Raw genomic sequence first — 19,605 nt, 5'->3', positions numbered from 1 at the left:
CACAGGGACAAAAACCAATAGGTTAAAATGGATACCTTAAGATCTAGTAGAAACATGCAGATCATTACAGTGGAATTGCAGCACCAGCCCTTTGCTTAGAAACAAGCCTGTTCCCAAGTTGTCTGTAAAAGCATTGAAAAGTGATCAGTGGGACAAAAAAATATTCTGTTCTTCCTGGGTTTATAATCCAGACTTTTAGCATACTTGCTGCACGTTGTACACATGTAAATGAACAGCTTCCCCAATCTAGCTGCTGCCAGTGATGGTTAGATTTTCTCAAAAGGGGGATATAGATGCATCTGACAACCAAGTGGCCAGACCAAAGGGCTTTACTCTCCTGGGCAATTTGGAAGGTCAGCTGTGAAAGTACTTTCTCCCATTACCTGATGCACTGGGGTTGCAGCCTTTTATCCCTTCAGCTCAACTACAGTGGTACCTCAGGTTACGTACTTAATTCATTCCAGAGGTCCGTTCTTAACCTGAAACTGTTCTTAACCTGAAGCACCACTTTAGCTAATGGGGCCTGCCACTGCGCTGCCAGAGCACAATTTCTGTTCTCATCCTGAAGCAAAGTTCTTAACCTGAGGTACTATTTGTGGGTTAGCGGAGTCTGTAACCCAAGGTTCCACTGTATAGGCAAAAGCAGTGGCTGGTCTGGATCCAGGCTTTGCAATGGGGACTATGTCTTGGGACTTTGAAGGTGACATGATAGAAGTTTATAAAATATGTGTTGGAATGAAAATGAGATAAATAAATTTGAAAACTTGTAGACATCCAAGGAAGATCATTATGTGACTTGCCTCTGCAGGAGGCAGCAATGGCCGCCAAAGGATTAAATTCATGGGGGATTAGGCTATCAATCACTATTCGCTATAGTACTTCTGAACACACCAGATCCTGGAAACTGGAGGGGAGATGGCTATTGTGCCCAGATCCTGCTTAAGGCAGGTATTGGCTGCTGGTCACTGCAAGAACAGTCCTGGAACAGATTGGTCTCCAATAGGCTGTACCTCTGTCCTGTGTGTCATTCCCATGACCCAGCAATGTTAGGTCTTCAACACCAAATTAGCCACATTTCAGTGTGGGTCAGCAGGAAAAGTAAAATCAATGCAAGAATGTGCATGGTGAAAGGTATTTAGGAGTCGGATTCAAAGTTAATTGTCAAGGACAAAGTACTTTGCTTTCTTATGAAATGTAGCTTACACTAAAACTTTCTTGGAGGTAGCCCTGCTTAAGACACAAGCAAAGTCTGTAAAGCTTATGCCATAATTTGTGTAAAATCTTCAAATTCCACGGGATAATTTATTTCAATAAGACCGCTAGGTGTAGAGAAACTTATCCTGAGTTATTGTGCATTCTACAGCAACCTAAACCAAAATCCTAGTGAATGACAATACAGTAGAAGGAATGCTAAAGTGAATTGGACTATGAAAGGTGAAATGACAAATGCTTAGCTATGGCAGCACTGTACTAGTTTTAAAGTATAACATTTAGTAAAAAAGTACAAGAATAAAAGGTTGCATTCCTTTTTTTAAAGCAGCAGAAATGCTGTAAAAGTAAAGCTCATTTTCATTGTACTGTTATACCACTAGAATGTCAGGCACAAAGGCTGTATTTTTTTATCAAAAAGTACCACAAATAGCTGCATCAAATAGGATGAAGTAATCAAGGAAAATATTTTGCCGTGCTGTTAGTTATTTTGAATTAGCTGCTGCATCACCACCGCACAGAGGCTAATCAACTGCAAGAACTCATCAGACCCATCTGCCAAGCACTTGTCTGTCTCCTGCCAAAAAAAGAGGAAAAAATTACAAGTTTTCAAGATCTCCCAAGATAACTATATAATGCAGTCGGAGAAGAGCAGACTTTTACATCTCCCTGCCTCTCAGGAACATAAATTAGTTTTTCAAGCTGTTATAGGGAGCTTCAAAATCTAAAGTTTGACCGCCCCCAAGTGTACTTAAGCCAACATTTTCTAAAGCTGGTTGGCAGAGCTCTATATGACCATTTGTTAGAGGAATCCCTACCTAAATTTAAATTTGCATTTCTCAGCCAGTCTTGCAAGCAGGCACTGCAGTTGCCTGTAACAAGACTGGTCTACAGGTATTGTCTCCTTCCCTCCCAGGACAGAAAAAGGCACACCCAAAAAGTTACTGCCTTTGTTTCTCCCTAGCAGGAGTGAAAATCACACCTGTGAAATCTGTGTGAACTCATTGTGTCTTCCTGTTCTGAACAGGAATAAAATATCTCTGTTAATCACTGCCTAAATGTAGTGCAGTGCTAAAAATCTTCCCTCTGCTTTTCCATTGTGTGTAATGACTAGACAGATAGCTCAAGCAAGTTGGCTGGGGTAACAACAGCCAATGTCCATTTCTCTTGAAGCCCTTCTTACTACTGCCTGTTACCATAAAAGGAGAATCGCCTCATACAGGGAGAGTACCATTAGTATACCATTCTTTGGGAAGAATTCATTAATGCACAAATACTGTAAAGGATTTCTTATGGCCCCCAAACCACAAGCAAACATGCATTCTAGATATAAAAAGAACTGAAACAGAATGAAGACTCACAGCAAGCTTCTCTGCAATAACAGATTTCTGCTTGTCACTGAGATCCTTCCTCTCAATAATGGTATCATGAAGCTGGTTTATAAACTGAGTAGCTGCATAACCTTCATTGATCAGATTCTGGACATAGGGGAAAACAAATATTGGAAGCAGCTAGCATTAGCCGATTTAAACTAATAAGCTACAGGCTTAGACAACCAAAACATTACATCACTGCAGACGGAAAGTACTCCTTGACTTACTGTAAATCACAAAAAGCTAGGAGAGACAAAGCTTAGTTTATCATTGGCTCCCTACAATACCACGTAAGGTATATTGCAATATGAGATTTCTGAAAATATGAGAGTAACGGTATTACCAAATACAAGCGTGCTACGTGATACAAATTCAGAGCAGGTAGTTTAAATTGGATTTGTCTAATACCCAGAGGATTATTTGATGGTTCAGACAACAGGAGGCTATCTTGTTTTATTGTACACAAGTACCACACCATTGTTTAATGAGTCATTTTAGACACAAATCAGATTATTAGCTTAAGTGAAGTCTTGGAGTCAGCCTCATTGAGTATTCTGGAATACGTGTGTGTGTCACATGCCTAAGCACAGACCAGTTGCCGGGAAAGACTAAAGAGGTACGATAAACTAAAAATTCATCTTCACAATTCATCTATTCCATCACCCAATTGTAAGGAAGTATATACAACACTCTAAAGCAAGAAGTGAGCTTAGGGAAGCTCTAACCTTAAAACAGTTGTAGTTAGCGAAAGTTTTTTAGCATCACCAGGGGCCAAGTTGTGATGACATGTTAGCCACTCCTGCTTTTAAAATACTAACGTGCACTGTTAATCGCAAGCCAATGTCTCATCCACCTAGTCTCACACTACAGAAAGGCCATTTCATGTGCAGCTACCACTTATGCTTAGTAGGGCAGCTAGTGAAGCTGCCAAGAGGCTTGAAATGTCAGGCTTGGCAGCAAAGGATCTGGGATTATCAGATGTGCCGCCCTACAAGAAGTGTGTTGGAGATTAATGCAAGCCTACAGTTTTTGGATACACATTGCAGTAAGGACTGCAGAGCTGTTTGCACGAGTGTAAGGCACATTTTGTAGCTGTAGGGGCCCACTCCCTCTGGGAAACCTTTGGGGAAAGGGGGCACATATCAGTGGACAGAACCAGGGACAGAAGTAGGCAATGCTTTTGTGGGTAAAATAAATTTTACCCACACATAGTGCATTTACTTCTGGGGATTTTTGTAACCAGGGAGTGCTGCTACTCCCTTTGAGAGTGCTTTCCCACCTAAGGTCACAGGGAATAAATGTCAGGGAGTTCATGTTACATTTACACCATGACTGGCTTAAAGATGAGCAGTTTTTTGTTTCAACATGCTTACATAACCACTACTACCTCCTCTACAACTTGCCAATACAGAAAGAAAAGTAGCATAAAAAAAAAATCTGATCTGAACCTTGTACATTTTAGATCTAAAGCAAGCTACCTTTGTTGCAGCTTCCAGTTTTTCAAATGAACCACTCTGACATGCGGTTAGTAGACCGTCTAAAATTCCTTGAGGGACAATCTAAAACAAAAGTTGCATAAAGAAAAACACTGAAGCACCAAGAATAAAAAATAGAAACAGTGACTGCAAGTCCTGATGTGTAGGCAAAAGTTCAGAAGCCATCACCAGAACATACCATTTTCTATAGGTCGTCTTCACTTCAACCAATGTTCTAGGGTTTACACACACCTTTTAGGTAGGAAAATCCTCATATGGCAACTGCTGCACCACTGGTTTTTCCTCCAGTTTCATTCATCGCGCAATGCCAAAAAGGGGATGGCAGAACCTCTTTTCCCCACAGTTAGTGAGAGCCAGCAGTAAAGCAGCAGAAGTAGATTAGTGAAAGTCATGTGTAGTTGCAGTATCTGTTGGGGATACCGTAACTTCACTCCATGGCCTCGTTTCCCTCCTGACAAATGGTTCAGAGTGGATTAGGTATCCTTCCTATGTTTTAACCACCCCTTCGTTGTGGAACCAAGATGATAGAAACATCAGTTCTGCCATATTTGCAATGCAATTTATGAAAGATTATGAATCCACAGTGTTGATTTCTGCCATATTCCATGCCTCTCTGTCTTCTGCTGGATCAGCAAACATAAGTCTGTTTCAAACTTCCAGAACCACAGGTGTTCAGAGACAACATGCTCTGCCCCAAGATTCTGCTTTGGGAATGGATTTGGTCTCACATTTCCAAACTTATAAATGATCCTGTGACATAAGTTAGATGCAATAGCATCCACCTAGTAAATAAACATGTAATAAATCAGTCAGACCTAGCAGAAACAGAAAATTAAGCAAAATGAAAGAGGACTGTATTCAAAAGCTTTTCTTCATGTTTGAATAATTCACAAGTTTCCATGGAATATATTTCTGTATGCCCTGTTTTGAACCCCTGTGAACTTCAGTATTAAGGGCAAGTCATGAAAGAAAAAGCAAGCGTGGTACAACTGAACAGATAGCTGTGAAGAAAAAATACCATTTTATGTAAGCAGTTTTCCAATATTTGCAAGCATAGACTGGGCCAACTGAAATACACAAACTAGACCTACCCCTGCAATTTCAGTGACAACTTTCTCAGTGACCTCTTTCCCGCCTGTTAATCGTGTAGCGCTTTGAAGAAGTGTGATTGCTTTTCTCAAGTCCCCTTCTGCTGCACGGACAAGGTAAGAGACTGCCTATGGAAGAAATAAATACTGCTTTATAAGAAAATCAAAGAAGAGATGAGACAGTTGAGATCCTTTTCTGAAGCACTCTTCTTTCCCTACAGCAGATTCCATATCTTACCCAATTCAGTAGGAAGGCTAACACATTCAGGGGGGCGAACACAGCACTTTCCCCATTTGTCACATGTAGTTATACATTTTCCTTCTCAACTACAAATCAACAAATGCTCTAATGGTAATCACGTTATAAGTGGTGTGATCTGTCCCCATGGCTTTTGTCCAACACTGTCAGATCTCTGTATCACAACACGGATAACGTTCTAGGAACACAAGAGTAAGCGTTATGTTTAATCTCACAAGTTTGAGCTAGAACAGAATGCTTCCTTTAGCAAAGTTAATCAAATATACAAATAATTTACAAATAAGTTTTCCTCCTCCCTCTCCTGTAACTATGTGTGAGCTCTCTCACTGCTGCCAGAGAGGCCTACTGTGTTTATTTAAACAGGGATGCAGTTCAGTGTGACTGCAGATGCCAGGACTGGTATGAATGGGTAGGCACTATTTGCTCCAAACAAAGCCCCGTGACACTGGCAGCATGAGGCTCTGCAGCACTCCTGAATAAAAGCAGGGTAGCATGTGTCTTGATATTGCAGAGGCAGGCCTAAGCTCAGCCTCTCCAGCACTGCACTGCAGTCTGCACCCTAGCTTAATAAACTTAATAAAGAGGTAAGGCCACACCACTGCACTGCAAAACCACTTGTGTACTCTAGAATGCCACTAGTCTGTACTTTGAACTTGTGGCATACTTGCCAAAAATACTAGCCACCACTGACCTGGCACAGAAATTCCCTAACTATGCTCAATTATTTTGACGTAAGTTGCTGGACCAACTGTAAAATACGGGTTATGATTATACTATGCATGTAGCTCAGCAGTGACCCAGAAAAAAAGACACTAAGCATTGCGTCCGTCTCTTTTCACAGAATTAAAAACAATCTCTGAATGAACAGAAAAGCTACCTCACTGCTGACTGTCACATTCTCCTTTTCAGCAATGTCTAGAAGTCTCTCTTGCTGGATTTTGTCTGAAAGGGGCTTGAAACGAAATTTGGAGCATCGGGATGTTATGGGTTCAATTATCCTGTGAAAAAGAGAAAGTGAAACGCAATTACAAGAGGAATCCACCCTCTCTAGTTTCCGCAGAGCACGACAATATATTTTCCACTACTTCCTGCCCCTTAGCAATAAAATAAAATTTAGCAATACATCAATTGTGCTATGTTCCTCATTTCCCAAGGGGAATTAAGCAACTCTTTACAATGCAAGTTTAGGATTTTTACAATGGGAACCAGGAAATAATAAATATTTTCCATCAAACATTAAGTAAGAAAGCATGGTGAAACCCATACATACCTGCTGATGTAATTACAAATAAGGCAGAAGCGTGTTGTTTTGGATTCTCTCTCCATGGTGCGCCGTAAAGCTGCCTGGGCTGCTGAGGTCATAGAATCCGCTTCGTCCAAGATTATAATCTTAAACGGGGGACACGGCTTGCCACTAAACACACACCCATTGCAAAAACATGCATTAACAACTTAAGGTACTAGTGCAGGTTATATTTGCAAATCCAACAAATGATGATATCAGTATTGCTTAGCCACTTTTATCCATTTCTGAGATTTGAAAGATGTTTTAATATTTCAGAACTTCTATTTCAAGGATGACACGTGTCTCAGAACATATTCTGTTCAAGTTCTGACAGTGTATTCAGGGCTGGCCAAGACAATTTGCTGCCTGAAGGACAAGCTAACGTCCCCCACACTATTCCAGCGTGCTGCAATCTTGAGTTCCCTGGTGTCGTGGCCCACAGACTCCCATCTTCCCCAGCCAGCTTGGCCATAACTCAGCCAACTCTTCAAGTAACTGACAGACTGAATGTTGGAAATAAAATGTCACACACGACGACTGACAAGCTGCTGTCTGTATGCCAGCAACTGAATCATTCAGCAATAGAAGACAAGTGCATTCAGCATTTGGGAAGCTTGCACATAATTCACGGCTTCCATAAATGTCCTATCTGGTACAGTGGTGCAAGACATGTGAAGGATAAATTCCCTCAGAATGCAGTTATGCTCCCGTGACTCACTTGAGAGCCCAAAATCCACCATGCGATGCTGACTCGTGGCTTAATTTAGCATTAGAGAGCGAACCCTTATAAAACTAAAGCACAGAGAAATACAATCCTACAAGGCAGCTTTGATCATTGCGCTTACTCTGAACGACTTCCTGACACCGTTAGCTGAGCAAAGCTCTTCACTTTCTCTCGAATGACTTGTATTCCACGTTCATCGGATGCATTCAGCTCGAGGACTCTCTGCCGGAACAGTTCGGGTCTGTTTATCAGAACAGAAATTCAGCCAAATTTTAACCTATTTGTTATACTGAGCTATTAATCTGGTTTCGCATTTTGAATTCTGGACGTTGGTTTTCCTTGGTTAAAACAAGGTTTTCTCGCTCCCCTTCCTCCCTTTTGTTTGGGGACCTGGACTACAGATTCATTATTTAGTTAACTTATGAATCACTAACATCCCGAAGTGATTTGACAACAAAAACATGAAACTATAAAAACAATTGTGTCCAATACAGATGCCGACTAGGATAAAGCATCTCTACTTGAAAGGCTCTAAGCTCTGGATTTCCCGCATGAAGTTGGTCTAGATCAGCATTTTCCAACCAAGTGTCCTCTGTATGTTCCCTACTACAACTCCCTTCAGCTGTACTTGATAGGTCTGGTGGGAATTGCAGTCCAAAGGGCATCAGCTTGGTGAAGGCTGTACTAGAAGGCATACAAGGCCTTCTCTAGCCCTATGATTAGGGATCAGAACATCCTAAATTTGTTAAAACTTCTATACTGATTGTAAAAGGAACTCACTTGGATAATTAACAAAACACTCAAATCACTGAGTGACGTTCCCCCCAATTCTGTGCATCTCTTCTCTATTTATACATGCAAGTTATGAATATGCAACTGAAGGAAAATCTCAGTTTAAAAAACCCCACCTAGCCTCAAGGAGGAGACTGCAAGAATGGGGGTGGGCAGTTCAAGTACCTGTCTTGCTCGATAATACATAGTGTTAGACTTCGTGGCCACAAATTCTACAGCCATGCATTACTGTTTTGCTTCCAAACACTCAAAATCATCATGATCTCAATTTCGAAAATTAACTTTTGGTTACCTTTCTTAAAGTCTCAGCTTCAGTAACTATGGCTTAAAACTGTTCTGCCAATATTAACTACAGGTTTATCTCTTCTGGAGGAAGAAAAATGCCTTCAAACTCAAGATTCACTCTGCCTAATTTCTGCTTCTTCATGTTGCACTAAAGCAAGTGCCTACTATTAAGTCACCAAAAGTACTAGAGGATTGTCGGACTCAAAACAGACACTTGAATGCCACTAGATCCCACACTTACCCAAAGAGTTCTCTGGCTGCTGCCAAAATAGTGGATGTTTTTCCAGTTCCAGGTGGGCCATAGAACAAGAGATTGGGAAGCTGCAACAGCAGGAGGTTAAACAATGCTGTCATACAATATTTTGTAAGTAGATATTTTAGAGGAACAAGAAACCTCAGGCGATGTTATCATTGAGTTTTTGTTTTACAACACTTACATAGGTGTCTATGCCACAACTCAAGCATGTGACACGATTCTGCAAATAAGAGTTGTGTATAATTGCAGGCATAGATTTTAATCTGATCAATATTTACCGGCCTGTTTCAAATGCTATCTTTATGCTTTAGTTTTTTATTTTCAAAATGTTGTAATTGGTAATCCCAAGACAGAAGGAAAGAAGTGAAGCAGATGCTTTAGGTAATATTTTAAATACTATACAGAGATGCATACTTGAGTTGGACACAGGACAGGTCCATAAATGATTTGGGCAAACAGAAATCTAGTGTTCTAATTAATTTAATGCTTTAAAGCAATAACAAAAGGCAATTTAATCATCAACAGGTCTGATAATTATGCTAACCATGAAATGAACTAATTGTGAATAAATGATATTAACTTGCTTATTTTTAAAAAAATGAATTATAACAATGCTTGTAACAATGCAAAGGAACATTTTCTATTAAAGTCAACAAGAGTTCTTCGCTTTGGATTTTGTCACAGAACACAAACAGAAGTATCTTTTGTGTTTTACTTCAACCAATTTCCTTCAGCTTTTTTTTAAAAAAAATAGTGACTGTTTATGCCCAATACCTCAAAGGACCTTTACAGGGGGGGCGGAAATAGCCAGATCACATTGAGGAAGTCCTTCAGCAAGAAAGACTTTTGTCGCAGGGCAAGTCTAGGGGATCAGGAGCCCTTACAAACCTGCTGACAAAATGACACTATAATAAAATTGAAATACGTAAATGGCCACCTATCCAGCAGCATTTTTGGCTTCATGGAACATTGGGCTGCAGGCAAATAAGTAGGCTGTCAATTAGAATCACAGAACTGTATAGTTGGAAGGGACCATAAGGGTCATCTGGTCCCCCTGCAATACAGGAATCTTTTGCCCAACATGGGGCTCAATTGACAATATTTGATCAGTACATACTAACTAATGAACATGTATGTTTTAAACATTCGGGCAAAAATAGAAAGATAAAGAAATCAGTGGGATTTCTTGTCCTTTCTCTTGCAACCACAGAAATATCAGACTGTCTTTTGAAAGTCATCTCCTCCACTCTCCTTTTTAAAAGAAGCTCATGCTTGCATTTTTAAAATCTGTGTGTCTTTGTCTCTGATTACTGCAAAATAATAAAAAAGCTAATCATCTTTTTAAAGAGCCATTTGACACTTAGTGCTCCATGGAACCCAAACGTCCCCTTGGGTGTGCTGAGAGCTCACTGCTTGGTTCTGTGGATTCCAACCTCCATGCTTCAGAGCATGTTTAGGGTTATACAGGACCCATCTGAATTTTCATTTTCATAATGGTATGGCAGGAATAATGCACTATTCTGCAGGTTTGTGGGGTTCATACACAAACAGAGCTGCACACCAAACAGCCACTATCCTACCACTTTACTCAACATTTGGTACTTTTACGGAAAACCAATCAATGAATGAATACCACAAACTTGAACAGCACATTTAGCCGGCACCTACAATAAGGTCTGATGAAGGATCTCCTAATCCTTTATCTAACTTAAATGGCTGTATTTTTAGCAGAGCTGTAACATGACCAAGCTACGCTATTTCTGACTGTTGCCAATGATGAAGTTATGGTGCCTATAGGTGGCTTATTATCAGGCTAAAGATACGTGGAAATTTACAACACACGGTGAAAAACACTTTCAAAAGCATGGACATTTCCACATAGAAAACATGTTATAATCATAGGGACCCTGAGGATCATCTAGTCCAAACCCCTGCCATGCAGGAAAATGCAGCTGTCCCATATGGGGATCGAACCTCCAACCTTGATGTTATCAGCACCACTCTCTAACCAACTGAGCTATTCTAACAAGCTGTAGATTAATTTCAAGATGCTGGTCAATTGATTACTTATTATTTAACGATGGTCAAATATCCCATGTAGTACTCTGAATCAACTTAAAATGAAACTATTCAATACAATGACCAGGACGCAAATAGCTACTTCAGGTGCTAAAGAGACTGGACATGTTCAGGGGCAGATTAAGGTGCCCTGGAGCAGTGTTGACAAGAGATATCCTTTTTTTAACATGTGAAATGTTTGTTGTAGTTGAGTTCTTAGAAATGAGCCATGTACAACCCATCATTACTGTCCTGCCCTTCCCCCACAATTATTAGCACCTAGCCTTAGCACTTGATATCTCCTCCAAAGAATGCATGAGACGGAGTGGCAGTTTAGCTGCAAGTTTTAAGATGTTCTAGTGGAAGCATATCTTCTTCAAACTCCAGCTAAATATTCTTACCAAAAGACTAGGTTGCAAAGTATTTTATTTACTTAAAAGCATTTTTATCATGCTTTATCCCAGCAACTTACAGATGTCAGGCCTCAGGCATCTTTTTTTTTAATGACACAAAAGGAAAAGGAATGCGGGGGGGGGGGGAGGAAAACAAAAAAAATCAGGTACTATTTCTTAGTTACAGAGTTCTTGTAATAAACAGCTGGAATGAAAAGATTACAAGAGTAGGAGGAGCCAAGTACTACTGGCCTTTCGTACAAAGCAGATACAGTGGTGCCTCGCAAGACGAAATTAATCCGTTCCGCGAGTCTCTTCGTCGAGCGGTTTTTTCGTCTTGCGAAGCAAGCCCATTGACGGCTTAGCGGATTAGCACGGCTTTTAGTGGCTTATCGGCTTAGCGGATCAGCTGATAAGCGGCTTAACGGCTTAGAAAAAGGGGGGGAAGGAAAAAAAACCCGCAGGAACTCGCAAGACATTTTCGTCTTGCGAAGCAAACCCATAGGGAAATTCGTTTTGCGAAGCGCCTCCAAAACGGAAAACCCTTTCATCTAGCGGGTTTTCCGTCTTGCGGGGCACCACTGTACTGGGAAGAATGATACAAAGGATGAATATGATTAAACATGATGCACATTTCCCTAAGAAGGCAAGATTGAGCTCTATGTGAAACATCAGATACAGAAAAAGGATGGCATTCAGCTAATTTTTTGCTCTAAGGCAAAGGTAGTTCCTCCCTCCACACATGCCCTACGCTGTCCCTAAATCTGCTCTGGAGGACTGAGGGAAACTCCTGATCAGATCATGGGGGCATGCAGAAGAAGAGGGGGAAGAACATTTCATTATGCAAGAGGAAATCCTTGTACTGATGCAATGCTCATCTTAGCACTAAGTTGAATACAACCAATACAGTGAAGAAGTTTGGGTTTATGTACAAGAGGAACAGACTTCCATTTTTGCAACAAGACTTCCCCCTCTTCCCCTTTCCCTGAAGCCCCCAAATATCTACTCCAGAAGATCCCCCAATCCTTTACAGCAAATTTGAGAACTGTTCAAGGAACTTCAGGGCAGGGGAAGGAGAGGAAGAGGAAGGGGGAAGTCCCATTGCAAGAGTTAAGTCCACTTGTACAATGTTCTATTTCACATAGACAAGGCCGGACTTATAATGGTGCCATTACATTAAGTGTACCAGATTATTTTTTGTAGCCCTTGAAAGCTTATGCCATAGCCCTTAATATACCACAGTACTTATTTTGTAGTACCTTCGTGTGTTCCTTTCAGGGTAAGGGGGAGCCCTATTCGGAAAGGCCCTAATCTCCTCAATCAGGCCTTGCACCCAGACATCCAGTTTTCTACAATTTAAACTGGTAGGTCTGGAGCCTCAGCATTATCTGTCAATCATTTGTCCAAAGTCAATCATCACCACAGAGGTAGAAAAAGGCAGGAGTAAGGCACTGTGACCTAAGGGTTGGCTTGCTCTGGTTATTTGATGTTTTGCTGAGACAAAAGTGCAATGGGTAACTGGCTGCAAGCAGGTCAATGGAGTGTGAAATGTCTGCATGCAGTGGAGTGCTGGATTTGGCCTGGGAGGAAACCTGAGATGGGGCAAGCGAATTACATTGACCTTTTCTGTGACCCAAAGTACGGGTGTATTTTTGGGCCAGAGAGCCAAACCAGCCACTAACATAAACGACAAGAGAAAGGCCAGGGCAGGGGAGGGGCGGAGTTGTCTTAGCTTCTATTGCCGCATTTTAAAGCATTGTTTAACAACCCTAAAAATACACATGAGGTTGTACCTAGCTAAGTTCTATGCATAGAGGAAATGCATTTAAATTAATGACTGTAAGTTAGTCATGCCTGTTAACTTCAGTGGGTTCGTTCTGAGTAGGACTAGCACTGGATATGCAACCCTGGTTGTTTCAGAGTTTGGTGTTCATTTGCTTCTTTTAGGAAATGCAGAGGGAAGCCTTTGAAGTTTATTTCAGCAGTGGCACTGGGAAAGGGCTGATTAAACTGGGCAGGAGCCGTAACTCAGCGGCAGAGCAGCACACTGTTCAGTCTGTGGCATGTCCAGAAAGGACTGAGAAAGATGTCTGTCTGAAGTCCCGGACAGCTGCAGCAAATCAGTATAGACAGTACCCCGAGCCAGATAGACCAATGGGACAATGCCATTCCAGAACTTTCCCTTCTGGTTGTTTTTTTGCCATCAAAATCTGTTCCCCACAAAAGGAGTCCCAAGAGTATGATACTCCTGGAGACTCACTGAAGAAGTTGTCCCATATTACACGTTACCTCTCAACTGTTAAGGATTTATTGTAATTTTTGTTGTTGTTCTGTAAGCTGTTCTGGGAGCATACAGCTGCAGAAGGGCCAATAAATTTTATTCTGACTATATAGACACATAAGTATGATTCATAAGACTACACACAATAATTATCTTCTACTGCAAAAAATTAACTTGCATATGCCATGAAGCATTGGGAGAACTACAACACTCACGTCAGCTCCTTGTAAGGTTTTCTTCAATACTGCAACAACTTCCTCTTGAAATGCAACTTCATCCATGCATTTTGGGCGGCTACATAAAAAAAAAAGAATGAAAAAAACTTAGCATGTATTATTAATATTTTCTGAACAGAAGTAATGATACATGTAACTTCTCTGTTCCTTTAGTTCAATGAGCAAAGCCATTCTCTTTTATGGAAGTTAGTGGTCCAAGGATGCAGAGCACAGCTGTCACAGTTGTGTCACCCATCCTGTGGAAATCATTCCAAAGGCCTGCATTTGGCTTCCTTGCTATTTTCACTGCCTGCTGAAAATGATTTTAGGAAAGCTTTTAAATGAATAGACTGCAGAGTCTAATAAATTTCTGCAGCTACCAGCTTTTCTTTTTCTTTTTACAGAGATAAACAAGCAAATAACCCGTCAAATCTGGAGCTTAACAAATATTTCAGTCAAAGCAGCAAGTCTTAATAGCTAATACTCTGATGCAAAAAAATAGACATCTGGCGATGTAGTAACCAGCCACAGATGAGCAACGTGGCCTGCGTGTGCAAGCAGTGCAACATCAAAGAAGCTGTCAACAGAAGTTCTACTTTTCCACAGAAAGAACCTCTGCAATCTTCCACAGGCCACTCCTCTGACACTGCACTGCTTATATACGAGAATTAACTTTGGACTGGCATTCATATAACACAGTCCTCTGAAGTGAAACAGTGCACCAACACAAGGAGAGGCATAATATATGTGGAGACATCTAGTGGTTACAGTCATAGTCATTATTTAAAACAGTGGTTTTCAACCAGTGTGCCCTAGCACCCTGGGGTGCCTTGACTGATGGTCAAGCGTGCAGAGGGAAACACTGGCCTCTGTCCCTCTTTCCTTCCCTTTCTCCTCAGATGCCTTCTCGGGTCTCTGCCTCCCAAAGGCTTGCATGGCTGCTTGTTACAGCAGCCCTGGCTACAAGCTCCCTAGGTGAATGGTGCCTCTGGGCTCGCCAGGGGTGCTGGTTGTCAGGAGCTGAGGTGGCCTTGGAGTAAGCAAGCGAGGGAGGGAACCCATCCAGCCAGTCCACCAGCCCCAGGCACCTCTCTTTGGGGTGGGGGGGCAGCTCAGAGATCATGGGCGGTGGCTGCCCAGAGGACTCCCAATGAGAGGCGAGAGGAGGCTGAGGGAGCACTCCATAAGAGAGGGGTGAGGGGCTGCCAGCTCTGCAGGCAAGGGGTGACATAACTGGGCTCCTGAGCCCCACAGGGGTGCCGCAGAAAGAATGTAGTTGGTCAAGGGAGCCATGGACTCAAAAAAAGTTGAAAACCTATGATTTAAAATGCCTCCAATGTAGATGATCACATTCCCCTAGCAATGAGGCTGGGAAACTTTTTATGCCAAAGGCCACATTTCCACATGGACAACCTTCTGGGGGCTGCCTGCCAGTGGTGGGTGGGTCAAGAGGAAATAGTGGGCAGATCAACAGATGCAGTTCTTTATCTTTGCACAGCAGGCTACATGCCAGCCATACAAGAGTCAATTTCTACACACCCCTTCACTTAGGCAAGCAAGAGGCATTCTTCATCCCTCGCATTCATCTTGGGCAATTATAACACTCATTTAGATACCAAAGCAGAGTCCAATACTTACTATTTTTCTACCCAAGGAATAGCTCTGACCCTTTTGCCCTCCCCACTGCCTCCTGCAGTGGCAGCTGTTCCCCGATCTTTGGTAGATGGGGGTTTAGTGCTGATTGAAGATGGTCCTTTCAGAAATGCCTGCATTGCTGCTGTTTCTCACCAGTCTGCAAAGGAGGAACGGGAAGGAAATGATGCACATGTGTCATTTGAAAAATTAGTTTTGTAATTTGATACCTCCACTCATTTCTCAGTTGCCTCAATCCTGTCACCACTGATAAGAATAAATAGTGAAGCAATTATTTTTGTTGAACCATTTCATTTATAACCATAAAAGCCTTCAAGGCTATATTTTTTTCTTCTGATATAAGAACAAAAAGGGTGAAGTCTGCAAGGATACGTTGTCACATGATCAAGAACCAACAAAGACTTTTTACTCAGAAATGTCATTTTCACACTTTAAAATCATGAGATTAAAGTCCTGCTATACAATAGGAAAAAGTAGTTTAATTTTGCTGATTTCATGGACCAGCTGGCTTCCACCTCAATAGAGGAGAATGTATCAGATCCAGCTTTTTGTAAAGTGTGTGTTCCAGGAACAGGCAACAACGTGCCCTTCACAATTCAGAGAACTGTGGTGTACAATTCCCATCAACCCCAGCCAGTATAGGCAACGAGATGGGATTAAGTGAGTTGTAGTCCACAGACAGCACCTGTGTAGCATCACATTGGCTACCTTATGGTGTATGTTTTATTTGGACCAGTCATGAGCTGCACCCAATCATGGCTTCTCTATGCACATCCATGAAACATACACTACAATCTGCAAGCAAGTTGCACAGAAACCCTGATGACAATTACACAACTCCAATGTTCATGCATTCTTCTATACAGTGAACAATCCTCTATCTGAAGGGCTGTCAGAGAACAGTTTTCTGTTTAAAGGAGTCCCTGGCGTACATCTCCTGTTCAAAGATAAGGAGACTGTATCAAGCTCCCCAAGTTCTGAGATCTGGAGGGGCGAAGGGATAGCTCAGGAAGTGGAGCATGAAACTCTTAATCCGAGGGTTGTGGGTTCAAATCCCATGTTGGGTAAAAGATTCCTGCATTGCAGGGAGCTGGATTAGATGATCCTTGTGGTCCCTTCCGACTCTACAACTCTGTGATTCGATCACCCTGCCAGCAGTTCTGCCACTATCTAAAATCCTGCGAGGCAGTCAAGCAAGAGACAGCCTTTTCTGCGGTAGACACTCCCCCCCCCCCGCAGGAGCATTTGGCCCCATCCCTACATATATTTAAGGCACACCTTTTTTGCACAAGCCCCTTTGGGGTTGGGACACTACACGGCTTAACTAAGCTGCATATAGCCCACCCTGAGACTGCATGGGGGAAGAGCAGACTATACCGTATTTTTCGCTCTATAAGACGCAACAGACCACAAGATGCACCTAGTTTTTGGAGGAGGAAAACAAGAATCTGAATCTCAGAAGCCAGAACAGCAAGAGGGATTGCTATGCAGTGAAAACAGCAATCCCTCTTGCTGTTCTGGCTTCTGTGATAGCTGCGCAGCCTGCATTCGCTCCATAAGACGCACACACATTTCCCCTTACTTTTTAGGAGGGAAAAAGTGAGTCTTATAGAGCAAAAAATACGGTAAATACAAATAAGCATGCAAGCAGCCCTAAGGAAGGGGAGCAGTTGGGGCCTGGAAGCTGCCTGTCAAAAGCAGGTGGGCAGCGACAGCAACCCCCATTCCCATTACTGCGGGAGGGTATTTCTATTTCAGTTTGTCCAATATTTCCAAATTTAAACATCAACATACATACATGTGCGTGTGTGTGTATACACACATATATAGTTTTATGCATGAATATCTATTACCTACATATCTATATCTATCTGTGCGATGATTTTTGTCACTCTAGTTGGTTGGATGTAAGTTGCTTTGGGCTGCCCTGGGCAGGATAAAGCAACAACAAGAAGTGTAAGCAACCACCCTCCGCCCACCCCCTCAATGCTCCAGCTACATAATAATAATAATAATAATAATAATAATAATAATAATAATAATAATAATTTATTATTTATTATTTATACCCCGCCTATCTGGCTGGGTTTCCCCAGCCACTCTGGGCGGCTTCCAACAGAACACTAAAATACAATAACCTACTAAACATTAAAAGCTTCCCTAAACTGAGCTATGTTATTTAAGTGAACACAGGGACTCCTCGCGGCCCACCAAACACAGCAGTGCCCCGGATCCCTGAAGGGGGTGGGACGGAGGTGGAGGAATAAACTCCCTTCTTCCCCTCCCTCCCCCCCCCGCTCGCTCCTTCAAGGGGTTCGCCACCGCCTGCGCGCGCCCCCCCCCCCCCATTAAAGGCACCTGCAAAGCGGCCGCGCGCACAGATCTCCTCAGGCCTCTTTAGCGCGCAGCTGAAGCGGCCTCCCTTTCCCTTCCCTTCCCCCAGAACTCCCGCCAAAACCGATCGTTTGGGTCAATGGGGCGGGACCACTTCCGTGTATATATACGTATGTATGAGGGCGCGCTAGCAATACGAATGGACCATAGAGATCCGACCCAAGATTCCGTTCCCCGAGGGAGGGAAATAAGGAGGGAGGGAAGGTGGGCGGGGGAAAAGAAAGGGACACTGGCGCATCACGTGCCGCGCCATATATGGAGATGTGGGCCGGCCGGCCGGCCGACTTTCCGTCGCCTAAGGCTGAGAGGCGAACGTCGTTTGCGAGAGGGAAGCGACGCGCGGGCGCTGAACTGTAAGCTCCTCCCCGTTCTCTGGAAAGAGGAGGAGGAGGAGGGAATTGTCCGCGTGAGAAGAGATTTGAGCATGCGCGCACAAAGTCTTGCCGACCATTCCCTGCCGACGCGGGTCGTGGGGCGCATGCGTGAGCGAGAGTGTGCCTGGAGTATTGAACTTGAGTTTGAGCTGCAGGCGGCGTTTTGTTAGTCATACGGGGCAGTCCGTCGCTTATCGGAAACGATGTAGAAATCCAGGCATTTTGAAACGTTCAGGGTTCGCACCCAGCACCCCAGTCCTTTTATTTTCATTCACACCAGGGCTGACCCTAGACATTTATTTATTTTTAAAAAATAATATTTATTAAGTTTTCAACAAGAAAAAGGTTACGAAACAGTAAAAGGAAAACACAAAAAATACAAAAACCAAAAATAGACATAAAAAGAAAAAAAGAAAAAAATCCCTCTTTCTGATATCTTACCACTCATTTACTTATTTTCATGACTTCCTCACACCTCCCTTTTTTGTATTCCATTTAAAAATTTGTTCAGCAAATCCGTACCCTCTCAGTTTACCCTTAATTGTTTATCCTCACATATTATAACTTCAAATTTTCGTCTAATATCAATCCATTCTTACATATTCTTATTTTACCTTATTACTAGAACCACTTCGTTTCATTCCAACGTCATTAACATTCAATAATTTTACAGTATTTCTGTAGGTAGATTTTAAATTTCTTCCAATCTTCTTCCACCAACTCTTCTCCCTGGTCTCGGATTCTGCCAGTCATTTCCGCCATTTAGACACCTGAGGAGAACCACAAAATGGTGCCTCACCCTCCCTGTCAGGGAAGAAGGCGTGAGGGAAGAGCTGCATGAGGAACAAGAGCGAGGAATAAAGATATATATTGGAAACAATGGACAAATAAATATCTACTTGATCATCTGCTGCCCCTGTGGATCCTGGCGCCTGAGGCGATCGCCTCATAGGTGGGCCAGCTCTGATTCAGACTGATACTGTGAACTGCGAAAATACCTTTTGGGTGTTTTTTTCCCCTGCCTCTTTTTTTATGTAATTTTTATTAAATTTTCATTTATTTATTTTTTGAATAATATTTATTAAAGTTTTCCAATTAATTACAAATTAATAAAACATCCAATTTCAAATCTTTTTCCAATTACATCCTTTCAGGACTTCCCCTTCCCTCCCCCCCTTGTATTCCAAATCTCTCAAATGATCTCAACAAGTTCTTCTCCTCAATTCAGACTTGTTATCCTTAACCCAATTTTTTTTAAAAAAAAAACAACAACATTATTTTCCATTCCCCTAAAATCGGCTTATTCCCACCACGAGTTCCCCACTTTAGAATACCATGTAGATGTATATGGCCTAAATAAAACATAGCTTACGCCCTTTGGATTCCACATTTCCCACCCCCCCTTTTCCCGGTTGCGTTCCCAATGTTCCTCAATGTCCGATATTTCCACGTCTCTCTAAGTCATAGTCCT

At 42.2% G+C, this 19,605-nt stretch overlaps 1 protein-coding gene across 3 annotated transcripts; it reads right to left on the bottom strand.

The window, feature by feature from the left end:
- Window positions 1-1,596: 1,596 nt before the first annotated feature.
- On the bottom strand, window positions 1,597-17,927 carry RFC4 (replication factor C subunit 4). Of its 3 annotated transcripts, XM_081862753.1 has the most exons (12): window positions 17,725-17,836; window positions 17,224-17,293; window positions 15,352-15,505; window positions 13,714-13,792; window positions 8,753-8,832; window positions 7,556-7,675; window positions 6,696-6,839; window positions 6,303-6,423; window positions 5,170-5,295; window positions 4,061-4,141; window positions 2,571-2,687; window positions 1,597-1,786 (listed from the first exon to the last, which is right to left on the bottom strand). In XM_081862753.1, exons 3-12 carry the CDS (start codon window positions 15,483-15,485, stop codon window positions 1,691-1,693), a joined length of 1,098 nt encoding a protein of 365 aa, XP_081718879.1. In that variant the 5' UTR covers window positions 15,486-15,505; window positions 17,224-17,293; window positions 17,725-17,836; the 3' UTR covers window positions 1,597-1,690. The 3 variants fall into 3 exon arrangements, with proteins under 3 accessions (XP_081718879.1, XP_081718880.1, XP_081718878.1); XM_081862754.1 differs by lacking the exons at window positions 17,224-17,293; window positions 17,725-17,836 and adding an exon at window positions 17,906-17,927; XM_081862752.1 differs by lacking the exon at window positions 17,224-17,293 and having other exon boundaries at window positions 17,725-17,849.
- Window positions 17,928-19,605: the final 1,678 nt, after the last annotated feature.

This window comes from Podarcis erhardii, assembly GCF_964252035.2.
Source record: "Podarcis erhardii genome assembly, chromosome: 5".
NCBI lineage: Eukaryota > Metazoa > Chordata > Lepidosauria > Squamata > Lacertidae > Podarcis > Podarcis erhardii.
This window is presented reverse-complemented; position numbering and strand designations above follow the sequence as displayed.

What these genes read in the sequence shown, in the direction of transcription:
- RFC4 (XM_081862754.1), bottom strand. Translation starts at nt 15,485, where the DNA reads ATGCAGGCATTTCTGAAAGGACCATCTTCAATCAGCACTAAACCCCCA. An exon ending in GCAGCCAGAGAACTCTTTGG is followed by an intron (nt 7,676 to 8,752) that starts GTAAGTGTGGGA and finishes TCTGATAAACAG; the next exon opens with ACCCGAACTGTTCCGGCAGA. An exon ending in ATTTGTAATTACATCAGCAG is followed by an intron (nt 6,424 to 6,695) that starts GTATGTATGGGT and finishes TCTTTTTCACAG; the next exon opens with GATAATTGAACCCATAACAT.